This window comes from Chelonoidis abingdonii, chromosome 5, assembly GCF_003597395.2.
Source record: "Chelonoidis abingdonii isolate Lonesome George chromosome 5, CheloAbing_2.0, whole genome shotgun sequence".
NCBI classification, from domain to species: domain Eukaryota; kingdom Metazoa; phylum Chordata; order Testudines; family Testudinidae; genus Chelonoidis; species Chelonoidis abingdonii.
This window is the reverse complement of record NC_133773.1, coordinates 52,910,422-52,928,258: the sequence shown is the minus strand read 5'-3', so window position 1 is coordinate 52,928,258 and position 17,837 is coordinate 52,910,422. Positions and strand designations below refer to the sequence as shown.

Sequence of the window (17,837 nt, the reverse complement as noted above, 5' to 3'; positions counted from 1 at the left end):
GGGGGAGACTGCGGGAACTATAGGATAGCTACGGAAGTGCTACCCACAATGCAACGCTTCAGAAATCGACGTTAGCCTCGGAGCATGGACGCACAACGACGAATTACTGTGCCTAGTGTGGCCGCATGAAATCGAATTTATAATATCAGTTTTATAAAAAAGATTTTAGCTAATTCGATATCATCCCGTAGTGTAGCCGTGGCCTCACACACACACGAGTGTGGAACTGGTCTCTTGTCAGTCACGATCTGATGCTCCAAGGCTTTGCAGGACTGAACCCAGAGTTCCATGGCAAAACGCCCCGGCTTTATAGTTGTCAATTCCCATTTGAGTCCATGCATTTTGCAATGTCATCCTGTAATCATTAGTCCTTAAGTGGCATTATCATTTGATGGTTATTGTCGGCTTCTCATCTTTATCTCCTTGTGGTAAACCCAGATAAACAGCTACAAAGGTGGGGTAGTAATTTAGTCCCAGGGGGTTAAAAGGCCTCTCTCAATCCACTGAGGAGAGAGAACCATGGAGAAATAAGGTACAGTTGTAACAGGGAACTAATTAGGTTCAGCTGGCTCCAACTGCTTGTGACCTTTTTAAACCCTCCCCTCACTGGAAGTGAGGTGTGTATGTGAGAGAAGCAGGGAAACTGCCAGTAGGCTGGATGCAGTAAGACCCTGAATCCTCCCAGGAAGGAAGGCTGCACTCCCTCCCCAGGAGGGAAGGAAAACAAGCACAAGGGGCTGACTGGGGAAAGGCATACCAGACCCTATGCTAGCAGTAAGAATTTGCCTTGTCCAAGCCTGTGTCTCCAAGGCTGAAAAGGACTGGGCCTGCTGAGGAGAGGAAGGTACTTTGCCACACTCCTATTTGTTGTCTCACCTTCGGGGGTGCCTGCCTCACCTCTGAGGTCATCAATGCTGCTAACATGTTTAGCACTGGCTACAATGGATATTTTCTGATAGTCTCCTGATCTTTCCAAGTCTCTCACTTTTTCTTGACCATCTGGACATTTTTGATGGTTTTTACACCTTATCTTTTCCTGATGCACACATTCCTCATTCACACAAACAGAAACCTTCAAAGGTATACAGACAGCAGTATTGTATATTCAGCAGAATACATTGTAAATCAAGCCTTGCTAAATCTTATAACTAAAACAATTCACATTGGGGCTTCAGGCCCTCAAGATTCCGCTAATCTCCCTAACATAGATACAATATGAGATCCTGTCTCTTACTTACTAAACCTTAAAACAAAGAAACGTATATTTAACTAGCGTGCCTAATTTGTAATACATATAGGAAACCATAGTAGACATTATAACTTATCCTAAAACAAAAGGGTGACCATAATCAGTCATAAGGATTGTTCTGGTCTGTCATTCCTTTCTGCTATTCAAAAAGGGTGGCTGACAGGATGAACCCAAATTATACATTAATTCTCATGGGACATTATAAAATCCTACTCCTACAGGTAATTGCATGCACAAATACTGTTTTATACAGGCAATTAAACAATTTGCAAGAGGAATTGTGTTTCATGTGGACCTCAGTCTCTACTTTATGAAAATGTAGTCCAAAAGGCTAGTGAAAACTGAGTGCTTGGAAGGGTATATTAATAACTTTAGCTAGGCCACAAAGTAATGATATAAAACCACTTTGCACTTGTTGACTAGCATCTTACACCATTGCAGTGGGAGTAAAGTACTATTCAGCATGAGCTACGGTATCAGAATCTGGCTCAAAGTATCTTGCTCAGAACTTTGCTCCAAGTTCTCTCTTTCCTTGTCACTAACGACACTATTGTAGGCTGGAAACAGGTTGGTGGTTTTAGCTTCTTCCTTATACTTTATTCATGCCCTATAGGTATTCCACATTGTGCACTGTTGATACACTGTCCAGCTGGAGTTTAAAAAGTACTGCAATGCACAGACAAGGTTTATTTTGAGAACTGTTTGAAAGCTTTTTTTCCCCTTTACACACTACTCACAGGCACTAAAACACTTTGCTTTATACAAAGAACAAGGCATGAATGATAAGGGTTTGGGTTTTTTTGGAAGTGGGAGGAATGGCAATGAGTTGAGTCAGATATTTGAATTCTCTGCCAGCCTGTAACTCCCCTTTTGTATAAAGGCATTACAAACATACACAGTGAATTATCGAACAAAACACATTCAGTTGTGTGTGTGGGGGGGCACCCTAGAGAATCCACAGCTTCAGAAAATAGAGCTGGTATTTTGAAAGCCGAAAGAAGTCTTCCTGATTATATGAAATCTCTCTCTCCCACCCACCCCTTCTTTCTCTCATTTACCTTTGAAATGGACTCTGGCTTAAAATACTTCCCTTAATGATCATTTTTGTTTTATTGCTACTTTGAAAACTCCTTGTTTGGACACTACTCACCCTTGAGCCTGTAAAATAGGTTTTAAAAATATTATCTTTATACCTTTTAGACCTAGTTACCTCCCTTTCCCAGCCAAAACACTGAGCTCCTCAAAATTTACATTTAAAATAAAAGGAATCACTTTTTGCGTTTCCCTTCCCAGCTACCGATTTTTAATCTTAGATCTTTATTTGCCATTTACATAAACAGCACTAACTTTTGCCAGTGCATCTTCCAAGCTTCCTCTCTTTGTCACTAGCTCAAGCTGATTTCTTTAGAGCAGACCAGACCAGAGCACTATGAGGTATGTCACACAGTAGCCTTGCTCTGTTAGTCACATGTGGCTAATTTAATCCAATAAGATAACTGCGAAGAAGCAGGGCAAAATTTGGTGTTGTGACCCAGGTTATTGGCGGAATTTAATACCTGCCCTAAGAGGCAGTGGTAAAATGAAGAACAAGGATGTTTTATTGGCTATGTCTGGAGTTTTATCTTGCATAGAGCAGGAGCAGAGTATTGTGTATATAAGTGGTGTGTGAAAAGTGAGAAGCAGGTCAAAGAATGTAGAGAAACACAGTCTTACATTACTAGGAAGACTGGTGCCTGGCCACCAAATTATTTCTGTCTAGTAGCTGGAATAAGATTTAAGAGATGAGCACGTAGTTAAATGCCTTATTAGGCATAAACCAACATCCTTACCTTACTCCCCGCTCCCTTTTTTACTCTGTGCACTTGCAAGTTAGGGAACAATTACTGAAGAAGTTTGAGACTTACTACTGCTCAGCATGTAGCCTTATGTATGCAGATGCATAGCTTTGTCTGGCTCTTCCACTGGAGTGCAATGGCCTAATTGATCATACAGTGGTCAGTGTCATGGCTTGCAGGATTAATGACCTTGGTCGCTGGGTATATATACATGACATTAACTAGAACTTCCAGTATTGGCTAAAATCAAGATGGTTTCTTTTGAAGTTGCTTCTATTCTGGTTGCTCCAAAGGTCTGGCCAAGGTCACTGATATAATGTTTACAAGACATTCTGTCAAATGCAAGCTTAAGGCTAGGGCCTAAGACTGAGATTTGTGTGGCTTGAGGGGGATATTTGGCCACATTTTATTTTCTGTATGTGAGCTTTGGAAAAAGCCATAATGCAATGTCATTCTACATTGGCATTGTGTAGGGTTTTGTCTGGTGTCCTGTTCTCTTTGATAAATAGCAAGCCAACTTTTCTTCCAAAATGGAAGGAAGACAGAAGGATAAGTAGGTGTGATTTCCTCCCTTAGTATAATTGCAAAAGTAGCTCTGTAAAGAAACTCTGATAATGGACAGGTCTGTTTATTGAATTAAAAACATCTACATAACTGTTGGAAAATTAATCTAGGATGAAAATGCACTAAAGTTTTTTAATTTTCCTCTTATTTTCTAGGTTTTACCTCAATTTTGTAACTGAAGAAGTGGAAAATCCTGAGAAGTAAGTACCTTATTTTCCCCCTTTCATTTTTAAAATGATCATAACACTAAAATGCTGCAGAAAAAGCAATGATTCCTGGAAACTCTGCATGCTGGTCAAGTTGCTTTTTCCAGCAGATCTGGTATTTATTTGAACTGCTGTTGCTTGAAGATTTGTTCTTTCTGGCCTTTGGTGACCTTATTGTGCATTCTACTTTCATACGCAGAGAAAGAAGAAGAGTAAGTAGATCTCCAGAGTTCTGAATCTCACCTTCGGGATACGAATAACTCCCAATGGTTTCATTCAGTGCAAGTTACTTGTGTCCTGCTGGGAAGAATCAGGCCCAAGAATGTATCTGAATTGCTATATTATGTGGCAATTTTTCAGTTTTTTAAATAGTGATCTAAACAGCTAATTCTACAGTTCAGCAAAAGAATAACTTGATTTAGTCACACAGGGTACATCTACAGAGCAAGTGGCAACCCACTGCCGTGAGTCTGAAAGCTCACATCTACAGATTTGGGCTTGTGGGACTCATGCTATGACACTACAAATAGTTGTGTAGACATTTGGGCTTGGGTTGGAGCTCAGATTCTGAAGACTAGGGAGGGAGGTGGGCTTCAGCCTCCAAGTTGAGTTGCAATTTCTACACAGCTGTTTTTAGTGCTGTAATCTGAGCCCCACAGCCTGAGTTTGTAGACCCAGGATCTGAGACTTGTAGGGTTATCTCTGTAAATGTTATCCATGGAATAACACAATGAGCAACATGAGCATGTGTCAGTCTTTCACAACCAATATGAGCTTGTAGCTCTGGTTACCCATTAAAAAAGTTATGGATTTCCTTTTGATTCTTATTTGTTGTCTGCCCCTAATAATTACAAATGAATATTCTCCTTAAAGAAAAAATGGCTAGATTCTGAAAACAAGTCATTTGGCTTCTGAGCTGTGAAAGCCTGGGTAAAGCTATATAAAGATGGTAAAATGGACTCTTGTGGGCTGTAGGCGCACGTGTGTCTGTATATACATTATAATCTTGTGAGAAAAAAGGAGAGACATCTACATTTCTTTTGGTGGGGGAAAAGAACCTTTTTCAAGCAGTTTTTTTGTTTTGTTTGTTATTAGTCTTATTGCTTATGTTCAGGTATCTGGAATGCTGCAGTAAGTCCTGGGGAGATGGATTAGTGGGCAGAGGTAGTCAAGGGTTTGTATTAGATAGTATTCCTCTCCTGGATCTGTGAGTTATATGGCTATTATCAATATATTTGAGATTATTTTACAAATGTGCATGTGGATGCACACAAAAATCCCGCCAGACTTTCCATATAGTTAAATCTCTTTGTTTAATTACAATATATTCTTCAGTGTGCAAGTTCTCAATGTTACTAATTATTTTTGTTATGGATAATTTTGTGACTGTCCTGCTTCTGATTAGGTCAGCACAAGTTTTTTGTCATTGGGTTAAATGAGTGAGAGATCAGGTACTATACATTTCTCAGCATATTGCCTCTCTGATGGTTAGAACATAAGGGACACTATTCTGTCTTTAAAAGTACAAATAAAATTATTACATCCCACAGAATATATATATATATAGTGGGCTAGATCCTTATCTGCCTGTGAGATCTACTCGGTACCACTTGGGAAGAGGAGAGTGTAAAGGTGGCTTTAAGGTAGGGTGACCAGATGTCCTGATTTTATAGGGACAGTCCCGATTTTGGGGTCTTTTTCTTATATAGGTTCCTATTACTTCCCACCCCCTGTCCTGATTCTTCACATTTTCTGTCTGGTCACCCTACTTTAAGGCTGCCCCAGGTACACTCCCTTTCTCATGGAAACATCCAGGCAGGGATTCCCCTTAGGTATGGAGAATCTTTAGAGAGCTGGTTAAACTTGTATTGTAGCTGCTTTGCACAGCTGGACCAGACCAAAGAATTGTGGAGATATGTATTGTTTCAGAACTCTGATAGTCCAGCTGATTTGATGTGTTCATTAAAAGATAGTTTCAGAAAAAGGAGCTCAGCTTTACGTGTGTTGAGTTGCTTCCTCCATGCTACAAAGCTGCTGAAGCATCAGATTATCACTCTTCCTATTCAGGGTGCTGTTTGCATGGGAGATAAAGGAAGATGCCCTGTGTTTACTGTGCATCTGAGGGCACATTCTCTACATGAATGTAGAAGTACATAAGAAAAAGATGATTTTTTTTTTTTAAAATTCAGTTGCTGCATGAAGGCAGTATTGTAAAGATGCTGTTTGCTGTTAACCATGCTGAAAGGAATTCTTCATCTGAAATTTCTTCAGAACTAGAATAGAAAGATACCATTGCCTGGCTATTGTGGCCCCGCATCCCCAAAAAAAGGCTTTTGAAGATAGCTTTGACTAATATTAATAGGGGCTGACTCAACGCCACTGAAATAATGGAAGTGTTTCCATTGACTTCAATGAGCATTGAGTCTCAGGCCCCTAAACAGCAGCTGGTGACAGGCATTTATCAGGCCATGTTGTTGTTTATAAATTCTTTGAGCTGTGATGCTGACATTGCTTAAAATGCTTTCCATCAGTGTTATGTTAAAGATTACACAGCAGTGTTGGATTGGTATTACACAATGGGATTTAAACAAAAACTAGGGGTGTTGCCCTAAGCAGGTTAACATTTGTAACTCCTCCAGGTGTGTAATTTGTAATATATTTGTAAATGGCAGTAGATACAAATTACTTCAGGAGCAAGGGAATTTGCAGTGATTCCTTCTGTGTTGTGATGTGCCAAGGTAAATGTTTGTTCAGAATCAGTCACAGTTGTATATTTCTAGGTGTGGCACAGCATATAAAATAACTGACAGCTGGTACTTGGGTGAATGATCAGCTGATTCTCAAACAGTATCAACCAGCCTCCTGCCAACCTGTAACAAAATGTGCCTAAACTGTTATGTGGAGAATATGACTAATTACATCACTAGGAAAGGGAGATGTTAGAGCACCTACAGTCCTTGCAACAAAGCTGTCAAATGCCCGCATTTGGTGCATAGTGCCCTTTTCACTGGCTCATCCTCTGAATCCCTCTCTACATCTGCATTATGAAGTGAGTGGAAGGGACCAATACTTCAGAGTCCATGCTAAAGAACACAGGGAGATGCAGACAGCTGCTTCATTGTCTTCTAGACTGTAAACTCTTAAGGGCATAGATTACCTTGTCTTCTGTGTCATGTATAGGACCAGAAACATTATTGGGGTGTATCAAATATATTAGAAAATTATATGTTATAATTAAAAAATACTCCAAAAAGTGCCACCCCACAACTCTACCAGCTGGGAATGGTGTGTGTACGAGACAGTCTGCAATTGATTGTGTTTGGTTAGGCCCACTGCACCCACAAAAACCCCCTTAAAGTCAAGAGGAATTTGTGCATGAGCACAGCCCTCTGCACTCAGGCAACAAATTGCAGGATCAGGACCTTAAACAGGTTAAATCCTCTGAGTCTGAGGCACTCAAATACCAAGTTGGTGTAAAATCCTAGATAGACAGAAGTGATAGAGAATACACGGATACTGAATGGAGGGGGGGGGCGAGAGGGAAGATACTTGAAGCTATAGAAGACACGTGGAAGAGAAAAGAAACCGAAAGAAAGTGAGCGATCTTTTTTTTTTTTTTTTTTAACTTTTTAAAACTGAAAATACTATTGGCCTTGGGATGGAGGAGGATTGAATCCCACTTCAGACATGATATATACGCCCTAATTTTGCTTTGAAAAGTGCATTAATATGTCACAATTTAAAGATTTAAGGATAGGCGTGTTTTTTATTTCCTACTGAAACTCTGTTAATTACCTTTTTCTCAAGCCTGGAGTTTCATTCTTTAATTGTTGTAAGCGCAAGTGTAAAGAGCAAAGCCCCTAATGTACTGGTGGGACCTGAAGAAACACAGAGGTTAATGATAGCTTCATGCAGACTCTAAGGTCACGGTGTTCAGCTCATTAACTATGCATTTTATTTAATAACTTGAAATAATTTTGTTAACCAAGAATATTTGAAATTGCAGTGAAATCCATTCTTTCTGCAGTGAAAAATTAACTTCCACGTATATGTGCTGTGTCAATAAGGATTATTATTCAAGATAAAAATATTTGAATAACCCTGAAAGTAAAACTTTGTTAAATTATATCATGCAACCATGCCATCTGCAGCTGTGATCTCTTCATTTGTCATACATGATAAGGATTAGGCCTCGTCAGGACTGAAAAACCAGTTAATGAGCAAACAACCAGTACTCTGAAAGCAAGCAATTTTGTTACTTTAAAAATGACAGAGGAAGCAGTATCAGGAAGTATATTTAGAGGACTGGAAATTGAGCATATTGAACCTTCAGACTCATCTCATATATGGTCTTTAGGTTTATTCTGTGCTTTGTGCTAACTTGAATGTCCTCATAGTCTTTGGCCAAGACCTTAACTACAGATATCCGTCCCTTCATTACCGCTCTTCAGCATGGATCAGATTTCAGGATCAAGACCCTAGTTTGTAAAGAACATTTAGGAGCCCTTGGGATGAAAGATGTGTTAGAAATTATCAGTATGTATTTGCATTAGAGTTGTGCCTTGAGGGCCCAAACAAGATCAGATCCCCACTGTATCAGGTACTGCACAAACAGAGAGTAGGAGATTGTCCCTTTTCAGAATTGTTGATAGTTTAGAGCCCCAATCCTGCATTGTTATATGTAAGTGGACTGCTGAACCTGCACTGATCACAGTACAAGATTAGAGTATAAATGGTAAAGACAGAAGAAAATATTATTCCCATTTTATAAATGAGAAGCTGACTCAGAGTCTTTAACGACTTGCTCAAAGTCAAACCGGAAGTCTGTGGTGGAGTTGAAAATTAAATCCAGATCTCTTGAGTCACAATCTAGTTTTAACAACAAAACCATCCTTTCTCTCTGGAAATATAAGTGGTGGTGGTTGTTACCATTTTTATAATTATTACATTTTAAAAAACAAATCTACTGTAATATTAGTAGCATCAAATGAAGAAGAAAAGAAGACATCTGTTTAGTGTCCTGATGTCTAACAATATGATACCTCAAGTTGGTAAAATATCTGGAAGCATATATATTAGGAAACATCTTTAGTCTAAGGCACAATTAGCCATTGTAATTAACTATGGCATAATTCTTTTTTTAAAAGTTTCATTTTCTTGCAAATATTCTGTTTCTGCTTGTAATATAACATTGGTTCAACACAGGCAATCTATCATTGTTTAAAAAGTTACACAGTGCAAAGAATGTATTATTGAGATGTATAGTGTTTGTAAGCCTGCTCTCAGATTGATAAATCATGTCTTGTGCTGTGGAAAAGCCAAGAAATGAATTGCTTTGCTATGACCTTGGGGTCTAAGATTAGTCAGTTTGTCTATTAGACTTTTCCGGTGTTCTTTTCACTTCATTTGTTCCTTCTTTTCTAAGGAGCCAAGAAACAGTAGACTTATAGCAAGTTACCAAGGCTTGATATCATCAGTCATTTTGGAAAAGCAGGGTACCAAAATGCTTTGTATAATCTTGGTTTTCTATTGGTTTAAATAATTTGAGTGTCATGTTTAATTAATATATTGTCTGTCCAATTTCTATTAATTAACACTTGAATGTCACACCTAGCATCAATGAAAACTGAAAGGGGAAGCCCTCTCCTGGAAATTTTTCAAAAATGTCTGAGTATGATATGGACACAGATGAATGAAACGAGAGAGGCTTCAAAAATGTGTGTGTGAAATTACAACATGTGGGTGGTTTGTGACCATTTAATCTTTGACATGGCACAATATGATGCGCCAAAATGTCAATGTAAGTCAATAACTTTAACTTTAATCATGCTGTCACCAACAATTCAACACCCTTGGTGGTTTGTTGGCAGCAGGGTTCAAACTCAGAAGTTCTGGATCTAAAAGTATGAGTCTCTACTACTTGAGCTAGAATATGCAGCTCTGTTAATGCAAAGCTGTAGCAGATCCATTATCCCCTTTCTGTGATGTAATGACACGTGTGAGAGAGAGAGAAACAACACTACTGTGTATGTCTGGGTTACATTGAGCACCTACAGTTCCTACTGACTTCAATGTGAGTTGTTCATGCGCAGCATCTATGAAGATGAGGTACCTAAAATGGAGTTTTTTTTAATTTAAAAATGTTGGCTTTAAGCACTTTATTCCTCAGTTTACAGATCTATGAAATGGGGACAATATCTGACTTTATGTAGGTTTAAAGCCTGATTTGAAGCCCATTGACTCAATCTCTTAAAGCATTAATGTTTGTAAAGTGCTTTGATGAAAAATGAATAGTAGTACAAAGCATTATATTTATAAACTAGCTGCTGCTTCTAGGTTTGAAAAGTCTCTGGATTTTGAAACATTGTGTTCAAATACTTTATCCAGTTTATTCACAAGGAGATGGCTCCTCCTTTTTGCACTTTAAGGCCCTGATCTGACAAAGAATTGTGTTCAGTGATGTAAGTTGTATGTCTCAGTCCATGTAGCCACATGTGAGAATCTTTGCAGGATTGGGTCATAGGACTGTGGGGCTGGCTGATATGGATGCAATTTTCTTTTCCAGTAAAATGCAGCAGAATTATTCTCAAACCACAGTTAGACAGCTCTATTTCCCCCCCTCTCTTTGGAAACTTATACCCAGATTAATATATCCTGCCTAAAGGGACACAGTTACTGTACCTTGGGATCAAAATCCTTTTTGCAGTAAGTCTGCTTCAGATATGCATAAAAGATATATTTGGCTCCAAGTCAATTTGTTCATGTATGGCCAAAGTGCCAAATAAGTAGTGTAGAAATTATAGGATTATATTGTAATATTTTATCATGAGGTAATCAAAGGTAACATATATTAATCTTTCAAATGCTTTACAAAGCCCATTTGCTGGTGTGAATTTATAAGATGTCCAGCTACCCTCAAGTAAAAATTGAAGGGCAATTTTGTATTTTCCTTCATTTTTCCTCAGTATTCTTTTGTGTCTTGTGATATTTTTGTTTTTGAATCTTTATCTCAGAATCATTGTATATAATTTTAAAAAACAAGTATTTCTAAATCATGTCTTTCTCAAAATTATATTGTTTCTAAAATTTCACGTAGAGCCCTAGAACAAATCCTGCAAGGTGATCAGGACCTTAAACTCCCATCAACTTCTGCAGAACTTTGGGACGCTGCTCCTGATTCAATGCCCCTTGAAGTACCTGGAAAGTCTCCAATTTACTTCAGTGAGCTTTGGATCAGATCCATAGTCTGCCACATGACTAATTTCTTATAGCTTCATTAAAGGGGCACTTCTGTGTTGAAAATGATACATAATAATCATATACTGAGCTAAGCTGCACCAAGAGCTCTGAACCGAGAGAGATATTAAGGTACTTCCTACCTTTGACTCCAGATGATATCCAGAGATAGGACCTCTACCTCATTCGCTCCTACCAGAGATAGAAGCTGAAGGGGTGGTCTGCTGTTATCTTTAAGATTACAATGCTATCTAATCCATGAACAGTCTGGAAAGTTGAAGTAATGGTTTCACAATCAAATCTTCATGTATCTATAACTCATTAACTAGTAAGAGTCTGCTGATCATGGTGAACAAAGGAGATTAATTTAACAGGTGGAATTTCCTGCCCAGAAAGTAAACGTTGGTTTTGCTCCTGATGAAGCCTCTAAAAATGCATACAACTAAATGACGTATGTAATTCAGTCATGGACTAAGTGTGTATCATGATTGCATGAGGTGGGAGAGTTGGTTTGCCAGTCTGAGAATCCGTCTTGCTAAAATGAACTTTCCTGTACCTTTGCACATTTGCTGAGAGTGTTGGCTGGCCCCATGCAGCTAAAATTATGTTTGCGTTTGCATTATATCCACCTATTTTTATGTCTTTCTAAATTACCTATAAATTCTTTTCTGAAACTTGGCCTTTCATTCCTAGATGGATTTCTTCTTAAATACAAATTTTTTTGGGGAAAAAAAATCTGTTCAGCTCTTTGAAAATTGAGTGTGCAATAAAAAAAAAAAAAACTTGACTCATTTCAGGTGCTTTTCACAGCTTCTGAAACTTCAAAATACTTTCATTTTTGGACTAAATGGCCTGACTGTTAGTTTAAAATGCAGGCTAGTCAAGACTTAGGGGCATTTTTTAAAAAAAGCAGTTTAAAAAGAACAATGATTTTGTTTCGCAGTTTGCGGGCCCTATGCATGAATTGTGACAAGGAATGAAGGTGCTTCTTACGGCTCTGCATGTGAGGAGTTCTAAGGAGAATCTTTGACATCCCTACCTATCACATGGATGATTTGAGGTGCGGAAACAGGGCAGCTGCAAGTGGAGGCTACCTAAAGGAAAGAGCAGAAAAGGCTGAAAGCTGGAATGGCCTTGTGTTCTGAGTTGTTTTGTTCTTGTTTAGGATCCTTTTTGTATTAAGAAAGCAGCTTATCAGAGAGGGACTTGAATTGAACCATACTTTGAGGCTTTATTTTATCTGTCCTGGCTGAGCTATTTGCCCCCTGGCTTGACTATATATCGGTGGAATATTTCTCTGGTTCCATGCTCATCTAGGCAGTTGAATAATTTTCTGATGACAGTATCTGTTCCATTCTGTTGAGTCAACTGTCAACTGTTAAAAATGCCTTTCACACATGCGTAGCGGGTTGGGGTGGGGGGATTAAGATGACCAAGCAGCCCAACTCTGAATACTTTTTTTTTCATTTCAGACCTTTATTTTAAGAAAATTCACGTATTACAAAGAGTATATAAGAGCAAACTGGTCTTACATGCATGCAAACATCTATCTTCCTGCAACAAGTGTCCTGTGACAAGGAGCTTTAAAAAGGTGGGTGTCGGGGGGCTGACTTAGTTTTCACAGAAACTCAGTTCTCTGAGACAGGGGATTCAGTATGGGCAATCATTGACTTTGTCTTATTTTTCTAAAAGGCAACCAAAAGGCCATGTTAATCTATAGGATCATTTGAACCAAGAGTACAGTGGAACATGATTAATGTGCCAAACTGGACTAAGAGAACAGGCAGTGGGAACTTTTTCTCCAGCACCAAAGAACCTTTTCCAGCAGGTGGGGCTACCTCAAATGTCATTAATTTTTAGATTGAACTTGTAAGGAGAATCCATAGCTTCCTGGTGGAGAGCAGAATCTTCCATGGCCTCTAGGATGTGGATACTGAATCCCCCTCTCTGAGAACTGAGTTTCTGTGAAATATAATTCAGCCCACCCCCTTAAAGCTCCCTGTCACAGGAGACATGCTGCAGGAAGATAGATGTTTGCGTGCATGTAAGACCAGTGTGCTCTTGTATACTCTTTGTAATACATGGATTTTCTTAAAATAAAGGTCTGAAATGCGAACAAACAAACAAAAAAACAACCATATTCAGAGCTGGGCTACCTGGTCATCTTCATCCCCCCTGCTACGCATGTTTGCCCATTGCAGCTGATTAGGGTTCTCAGAATACTTTGTGGCCTGGCATAATGTGAGCTACGATACCTATTACCTACAACATGATAAATTAAGGATGCAAATTCAGCCCTCTAATTCTGGATTCCTTTGCTTTTATCTGTTTAATGAAAATCCTTCATTAACCCTATATGGGACAAATCCTGCCCTCTGCTCTGTGGCTGTAGCAGAGCCCACTGCACTGAGCTGTTGCCAGTTTGGGAGAGGTCAAAGGCAGAATTTGGGGAGCACCATTTGTCTCATGCAACACAACTCCTGTGGACCCAGAACATGTGTACAAAAATTCCCTGGTTTGGAAAGCTATTCCTCTACCTCAGCTATTATGACATATACACGTGATAGTGATATGAGTCCATCTGAAGGCTATGTGCAAGGAGAGGGCAGGGACAATGAATCACTGTATGAATGCCCCTGTTGTTTCTCCCTCCCAGTAGAGTGCAGGCAGCATAAAGGCTACTGCAGCCTCAGGGCCACAGTACAGGCTGCAGTTCAGTGAAAGATGATTCTTCTTCCTTACCCCCATGAAAAACCCCAGCTGCTGGGTCTGTGTACTGCTTTCTAGGATTTGTCCTTTTGTGTGAATATTTAAATACTGCACATTTAGAAACTGATCGGCTCAATAATTATTAGCTCAAACTGTAACATCTGTGATGGTTAATGTCTTCTGTGTGGCTTTTCTTTTTTCCTCCATTTTTTCTCAGTTTTCCAAGTCATTTTTACGGCTGGTTGGGAAACATGCCTGTGCAGAGAGTCATTTCCCATACCATGGGAAACAGAAATTATCTCTAGTTGCATCTTAAGGCATTTGTAATCTCTGCCACTGGAGGCTGTTTTCCAAAAACCTATCTGACTTCTGAATTGGTTTTCTGAGAAGACAACCCACTAGTTCTTTAAAATCAGATGACTTTCTGGCGTTTTGTCTACTATATCTACTCCATTGTCTCTCTATTTTAATCTAAAAAGAGCATTACACTTCTGTAATTTTTACTAGATTGGCTGCCAGTAAGATCTATTTGTGACAAAGACTTAGCTGATATGCCAATCAATGCATGTGTGTAACAGTCAGGATCGAGGCTGATGTAATCTGTGGTTTCTATAAATGTTGCAGAGATATGGTTTAATATTGATTAGAACAACAGGATGCCTCATAAAATTACAGTGAAATAGGCTAAATGTGCCAATTCACTATCAAATAGAAATGATAAGGTTGCTTCTACAATTATAATGGGGCAAAATGTCACAACCTTTGTGAGAAATCCATCCACACACAATAGTTCCGTTGAAATTAGTAAAGACTGTAGGATTGGATCCTTGGGCTCTGAAGACCTAACAAACAAAATCCTAGCTGACTTCTTTGATAAAACTATTATTCCTGTAGAATAAGAGTTAGCATCAGGCACTTACTGTGTGTGGACACATAAGGAGGAAAAAAGAGAGTATGAGGGGATATCAAAAATAAATGTGATAGGCTCAGGGTTGCTTTTATCAGTGTTGCTGTCATGTATTTACATCTGTAGATATGTGTATCCTAATAAAAAGAGAAGTTCCAGAATGGTTATTACTTTTTCACTCTCCACTAACTGACTGATGTAGGAGCCAATCATAAGTCATGTCAGCTTGTTAGACTTATGAGTTTGCACATTTTAGTAAACCAATGCAGATGTTTTAAAAGGCTGTCAGTTGTCTAACGAAAAAGAGGGGTAGGGCCAGTGTAACTGGAGAAAAAGAACAGAAGAAAGGGACAAATGAATTGCTAGGGAGAAGGCCATGATATTGTATTGGCATAGGCCACAGTCTGTGTTTCTATTTCTGTGGGGTACAGTAACCAGGCCCAGCCACTTCCCTTTTGCTCCCTCATGACCAAGGGTCACATTGTAGGCAGCCTGCATCAGTTTCCCCTCTTGGAATGCCCAGACTTTTTTCTTGGCCAAAAATACCCCTCCTTGAGGACTAGGTTTATTAATATAACATAAATTGCACATAAAACTCAGAATACCAAAGTCCATGCATGGTCCTCATAACCTCACATGGCTTGAGCATTGGCCTGCTAAACCCAGGGTTGTGAGTTCAATCCTTGAGGGGGCCATTTAGGGAACTGGGGTAAAAATCCGTCTGGGGATTGGTCCTGCTTTGAGCAGGGGGTTGGACTAGATGACCTTCTGAGGTCCCTTCCAACCCTAATCTTCTATGATTCTATAACATAAGGTTTCTCTTCCTTTTTCTTTTCAAGCTTTCCTGTCTGGACCTTTGCAATTTCTCCCCTGCTTGGTCAAGGTCTATCCCAGGCCCCTCTGCCTGGGACAACTCCCCTGGTCTTAGGGTTATCCCTGAGAGAGCCTTTCCTCAGTCTGCCACAACTCCCCTCCTCTTCATTGCAACCTCCTGCTGCTCTTTATAGGAGAATCACGTTGCTGTCTCTCTCCCAGAGGTGGCTCATTCTGTAATCAGGGTTAATGAGCCTCAGACTTCAAAGGGTGAGCCACTTTGTTACAGGTACTCTTGTCTACATTAGTGACTCCCAGTTATAGGCTGTCAGCCACTGATGACCCATGGAGTATTTGGTGTGCTTTACACAGAGATGGCTGGTCACATGATGTTGGCTGTCCTTGTTTCCAGATGCTTCTATAGGAGTCTAGGGTTTTCATTGCAAAGCAGAATATGGATGCCTGTAAAAGTGTCTGGACTGAGGAGAAGGAATTGTCCTACATAGTTGCTGCTACATAAGAGGAGGAGGAGCAGAGGAAATAAGCTGCCAGCTATTATTGGTGAGGAATATACAGGGAAGAAAGGAATGAGGCTACCAGATATTATGACTACAGAAGCAAGGAGAGAAAAGGATCAGATGACTGGGCAACGTCTGGTGGCAGAAGGGAAACAAGTGAGGAAACGTGCAGGGGAAGAAGAGGTGAAGTGGACCAGGCAGCAGAGAAGCTTGTAGAGGGGAGCAGGAGAGATAAAAGATGGAATGGGTATGATGGGAAGAGCAGAGAGCGTGATTAGCTCTTTTTCAAGGAGGATGCAACAGTTACTGCACTAGAAGCTTCTAAAAAGTCATCTTCAATATTACTTTTCCACAAAGGCAATTACTGTAATTGCCACAAGGATGTTAAGAGATTGTGAATGAGTTGGAAAGTGATCTGTCTAATCACAGTGGGAGAGGAGGCAGGCGGTGAGAACAATCTCTTTAAGATGGAAACGAGTTCTTGATATCTATCTCTGTTTAGATATCATCTTCATCTGGTGAGGGTAAAGAGCATAAGCTGAGATGGATATGGGAATGACTGACCTTCCAGGGAGCAACATAAATCCTGAAGCAGATTCTGAAAACAATTTAAACCATGTAAAGATTTCAAAATTAGAAGTGCAAGTAATTCTAATCCGGTCAGGGCAGTTCATTTAGGGATAAATTTGCAGAACAATGCATGGAAGTTTAGAAATGTAATTTCCATTAGGTGAGAAAGGCATGTCCCCACTGGTTGGCTGGTGATACAAGTTGTCAAGCACGAGCATGCACGGTGATGAGGTACCAGACTACTGTTTCTGGTCAGGATAATGATGGAGAACCAGGAATGCATTGCTATTTTCTAAGACGATCTCTCCTGCCCACTAGAAAGGGGGAAGTGCATTGTCCCTTGCACACCATTCTGATTTCAATATGACAGTTCCATTGGGGCTTTATAATGTTTGAAGACAATAATGGCATAATTCCAGCATGTGCCATGCTACTGGTAGAAGATAAGGCCAACAGGTCCACACGAGTCAGGTGCCCATCCATGAAGTTCTGAGAGGTAAGACCTAGCATCCACTGTGTTCGGAGACTTTTCTCCCTGCCAAATCCATAAATTCCCAAGCTCCTTCCCCTTGAGGGGACACTATTATTAAAAACTCAATAAGAGGAAACTCAGTTTTCCCATCCCTCCATCTCCACAACTTCTGGGTTTCTCCAAAGATGAGAACCAAAATCACTCCAGGTTTGGAAGTAAAGGGACCACTTGAGGGGGGAAGTTTACACTGAGGTTTGTAGTTACAGAATTTTGCAGTTTTATGCTGGTTTAGTGGCTCAGATGTTTGTATTTATTGTTGGAATTGTCAGTGGTTAACAGTTCTGGCTTATCTCTGTATTTCATGTTTTGTTTGCACTGTGTTGTAGTGCATCACTATGCATACAGTTTCTTTGTGTCAAGCCCTAGTGATCTACTGATGTGCTAATCTGCTAAGTATGCAGTGTGTTTGCTTTTCTTTTGTTTATGTGAAGCATAGTTACAATAAATCCACCTTGCTAAGAGAAGTAAAAAGCTTTTACCCATAATCCACCTTGAGTATGTCAAGATTTCAATCTCAGCTTTATTTTACTTCACATGTAACAGTGAAACTTTCTAAGTTTTCATATACCTGCATCTTTCCCCATTCATGCCTCTTTGACATATGAAGTCCCTTGACAAGTTGATGTTGTTTGTATATTTTAAATTTTATCTTTCACTGAGGGATATACAATCCTCAAGCTTTACTGTTACCAGTCGAG

General features: G+C 39.6%; 1 protein-coding gene across 1 annotated transcript in view; it reads left to right on the top strand.

Moving 5' to 3' along the window:
• The window catches only part of SLC7A11 (solute carrier family 7 member 11), an 83,745-nt gene that overhangs the window by 38,709 nt on the left and 27,199 nt on the right, over positions 1-17,837 (top strand). Inside the window, exon 6 of the mRNA XM_032804409.2 lies at positions 3,804-3,848. Within this exon, the coding sequence (XP_032660300.1) occupies positions 3,804-3,848 (45 nt within the window). The remainder of the gene's footprint in view (positions 1-3,803; positions 3,849-17,837) is intronic.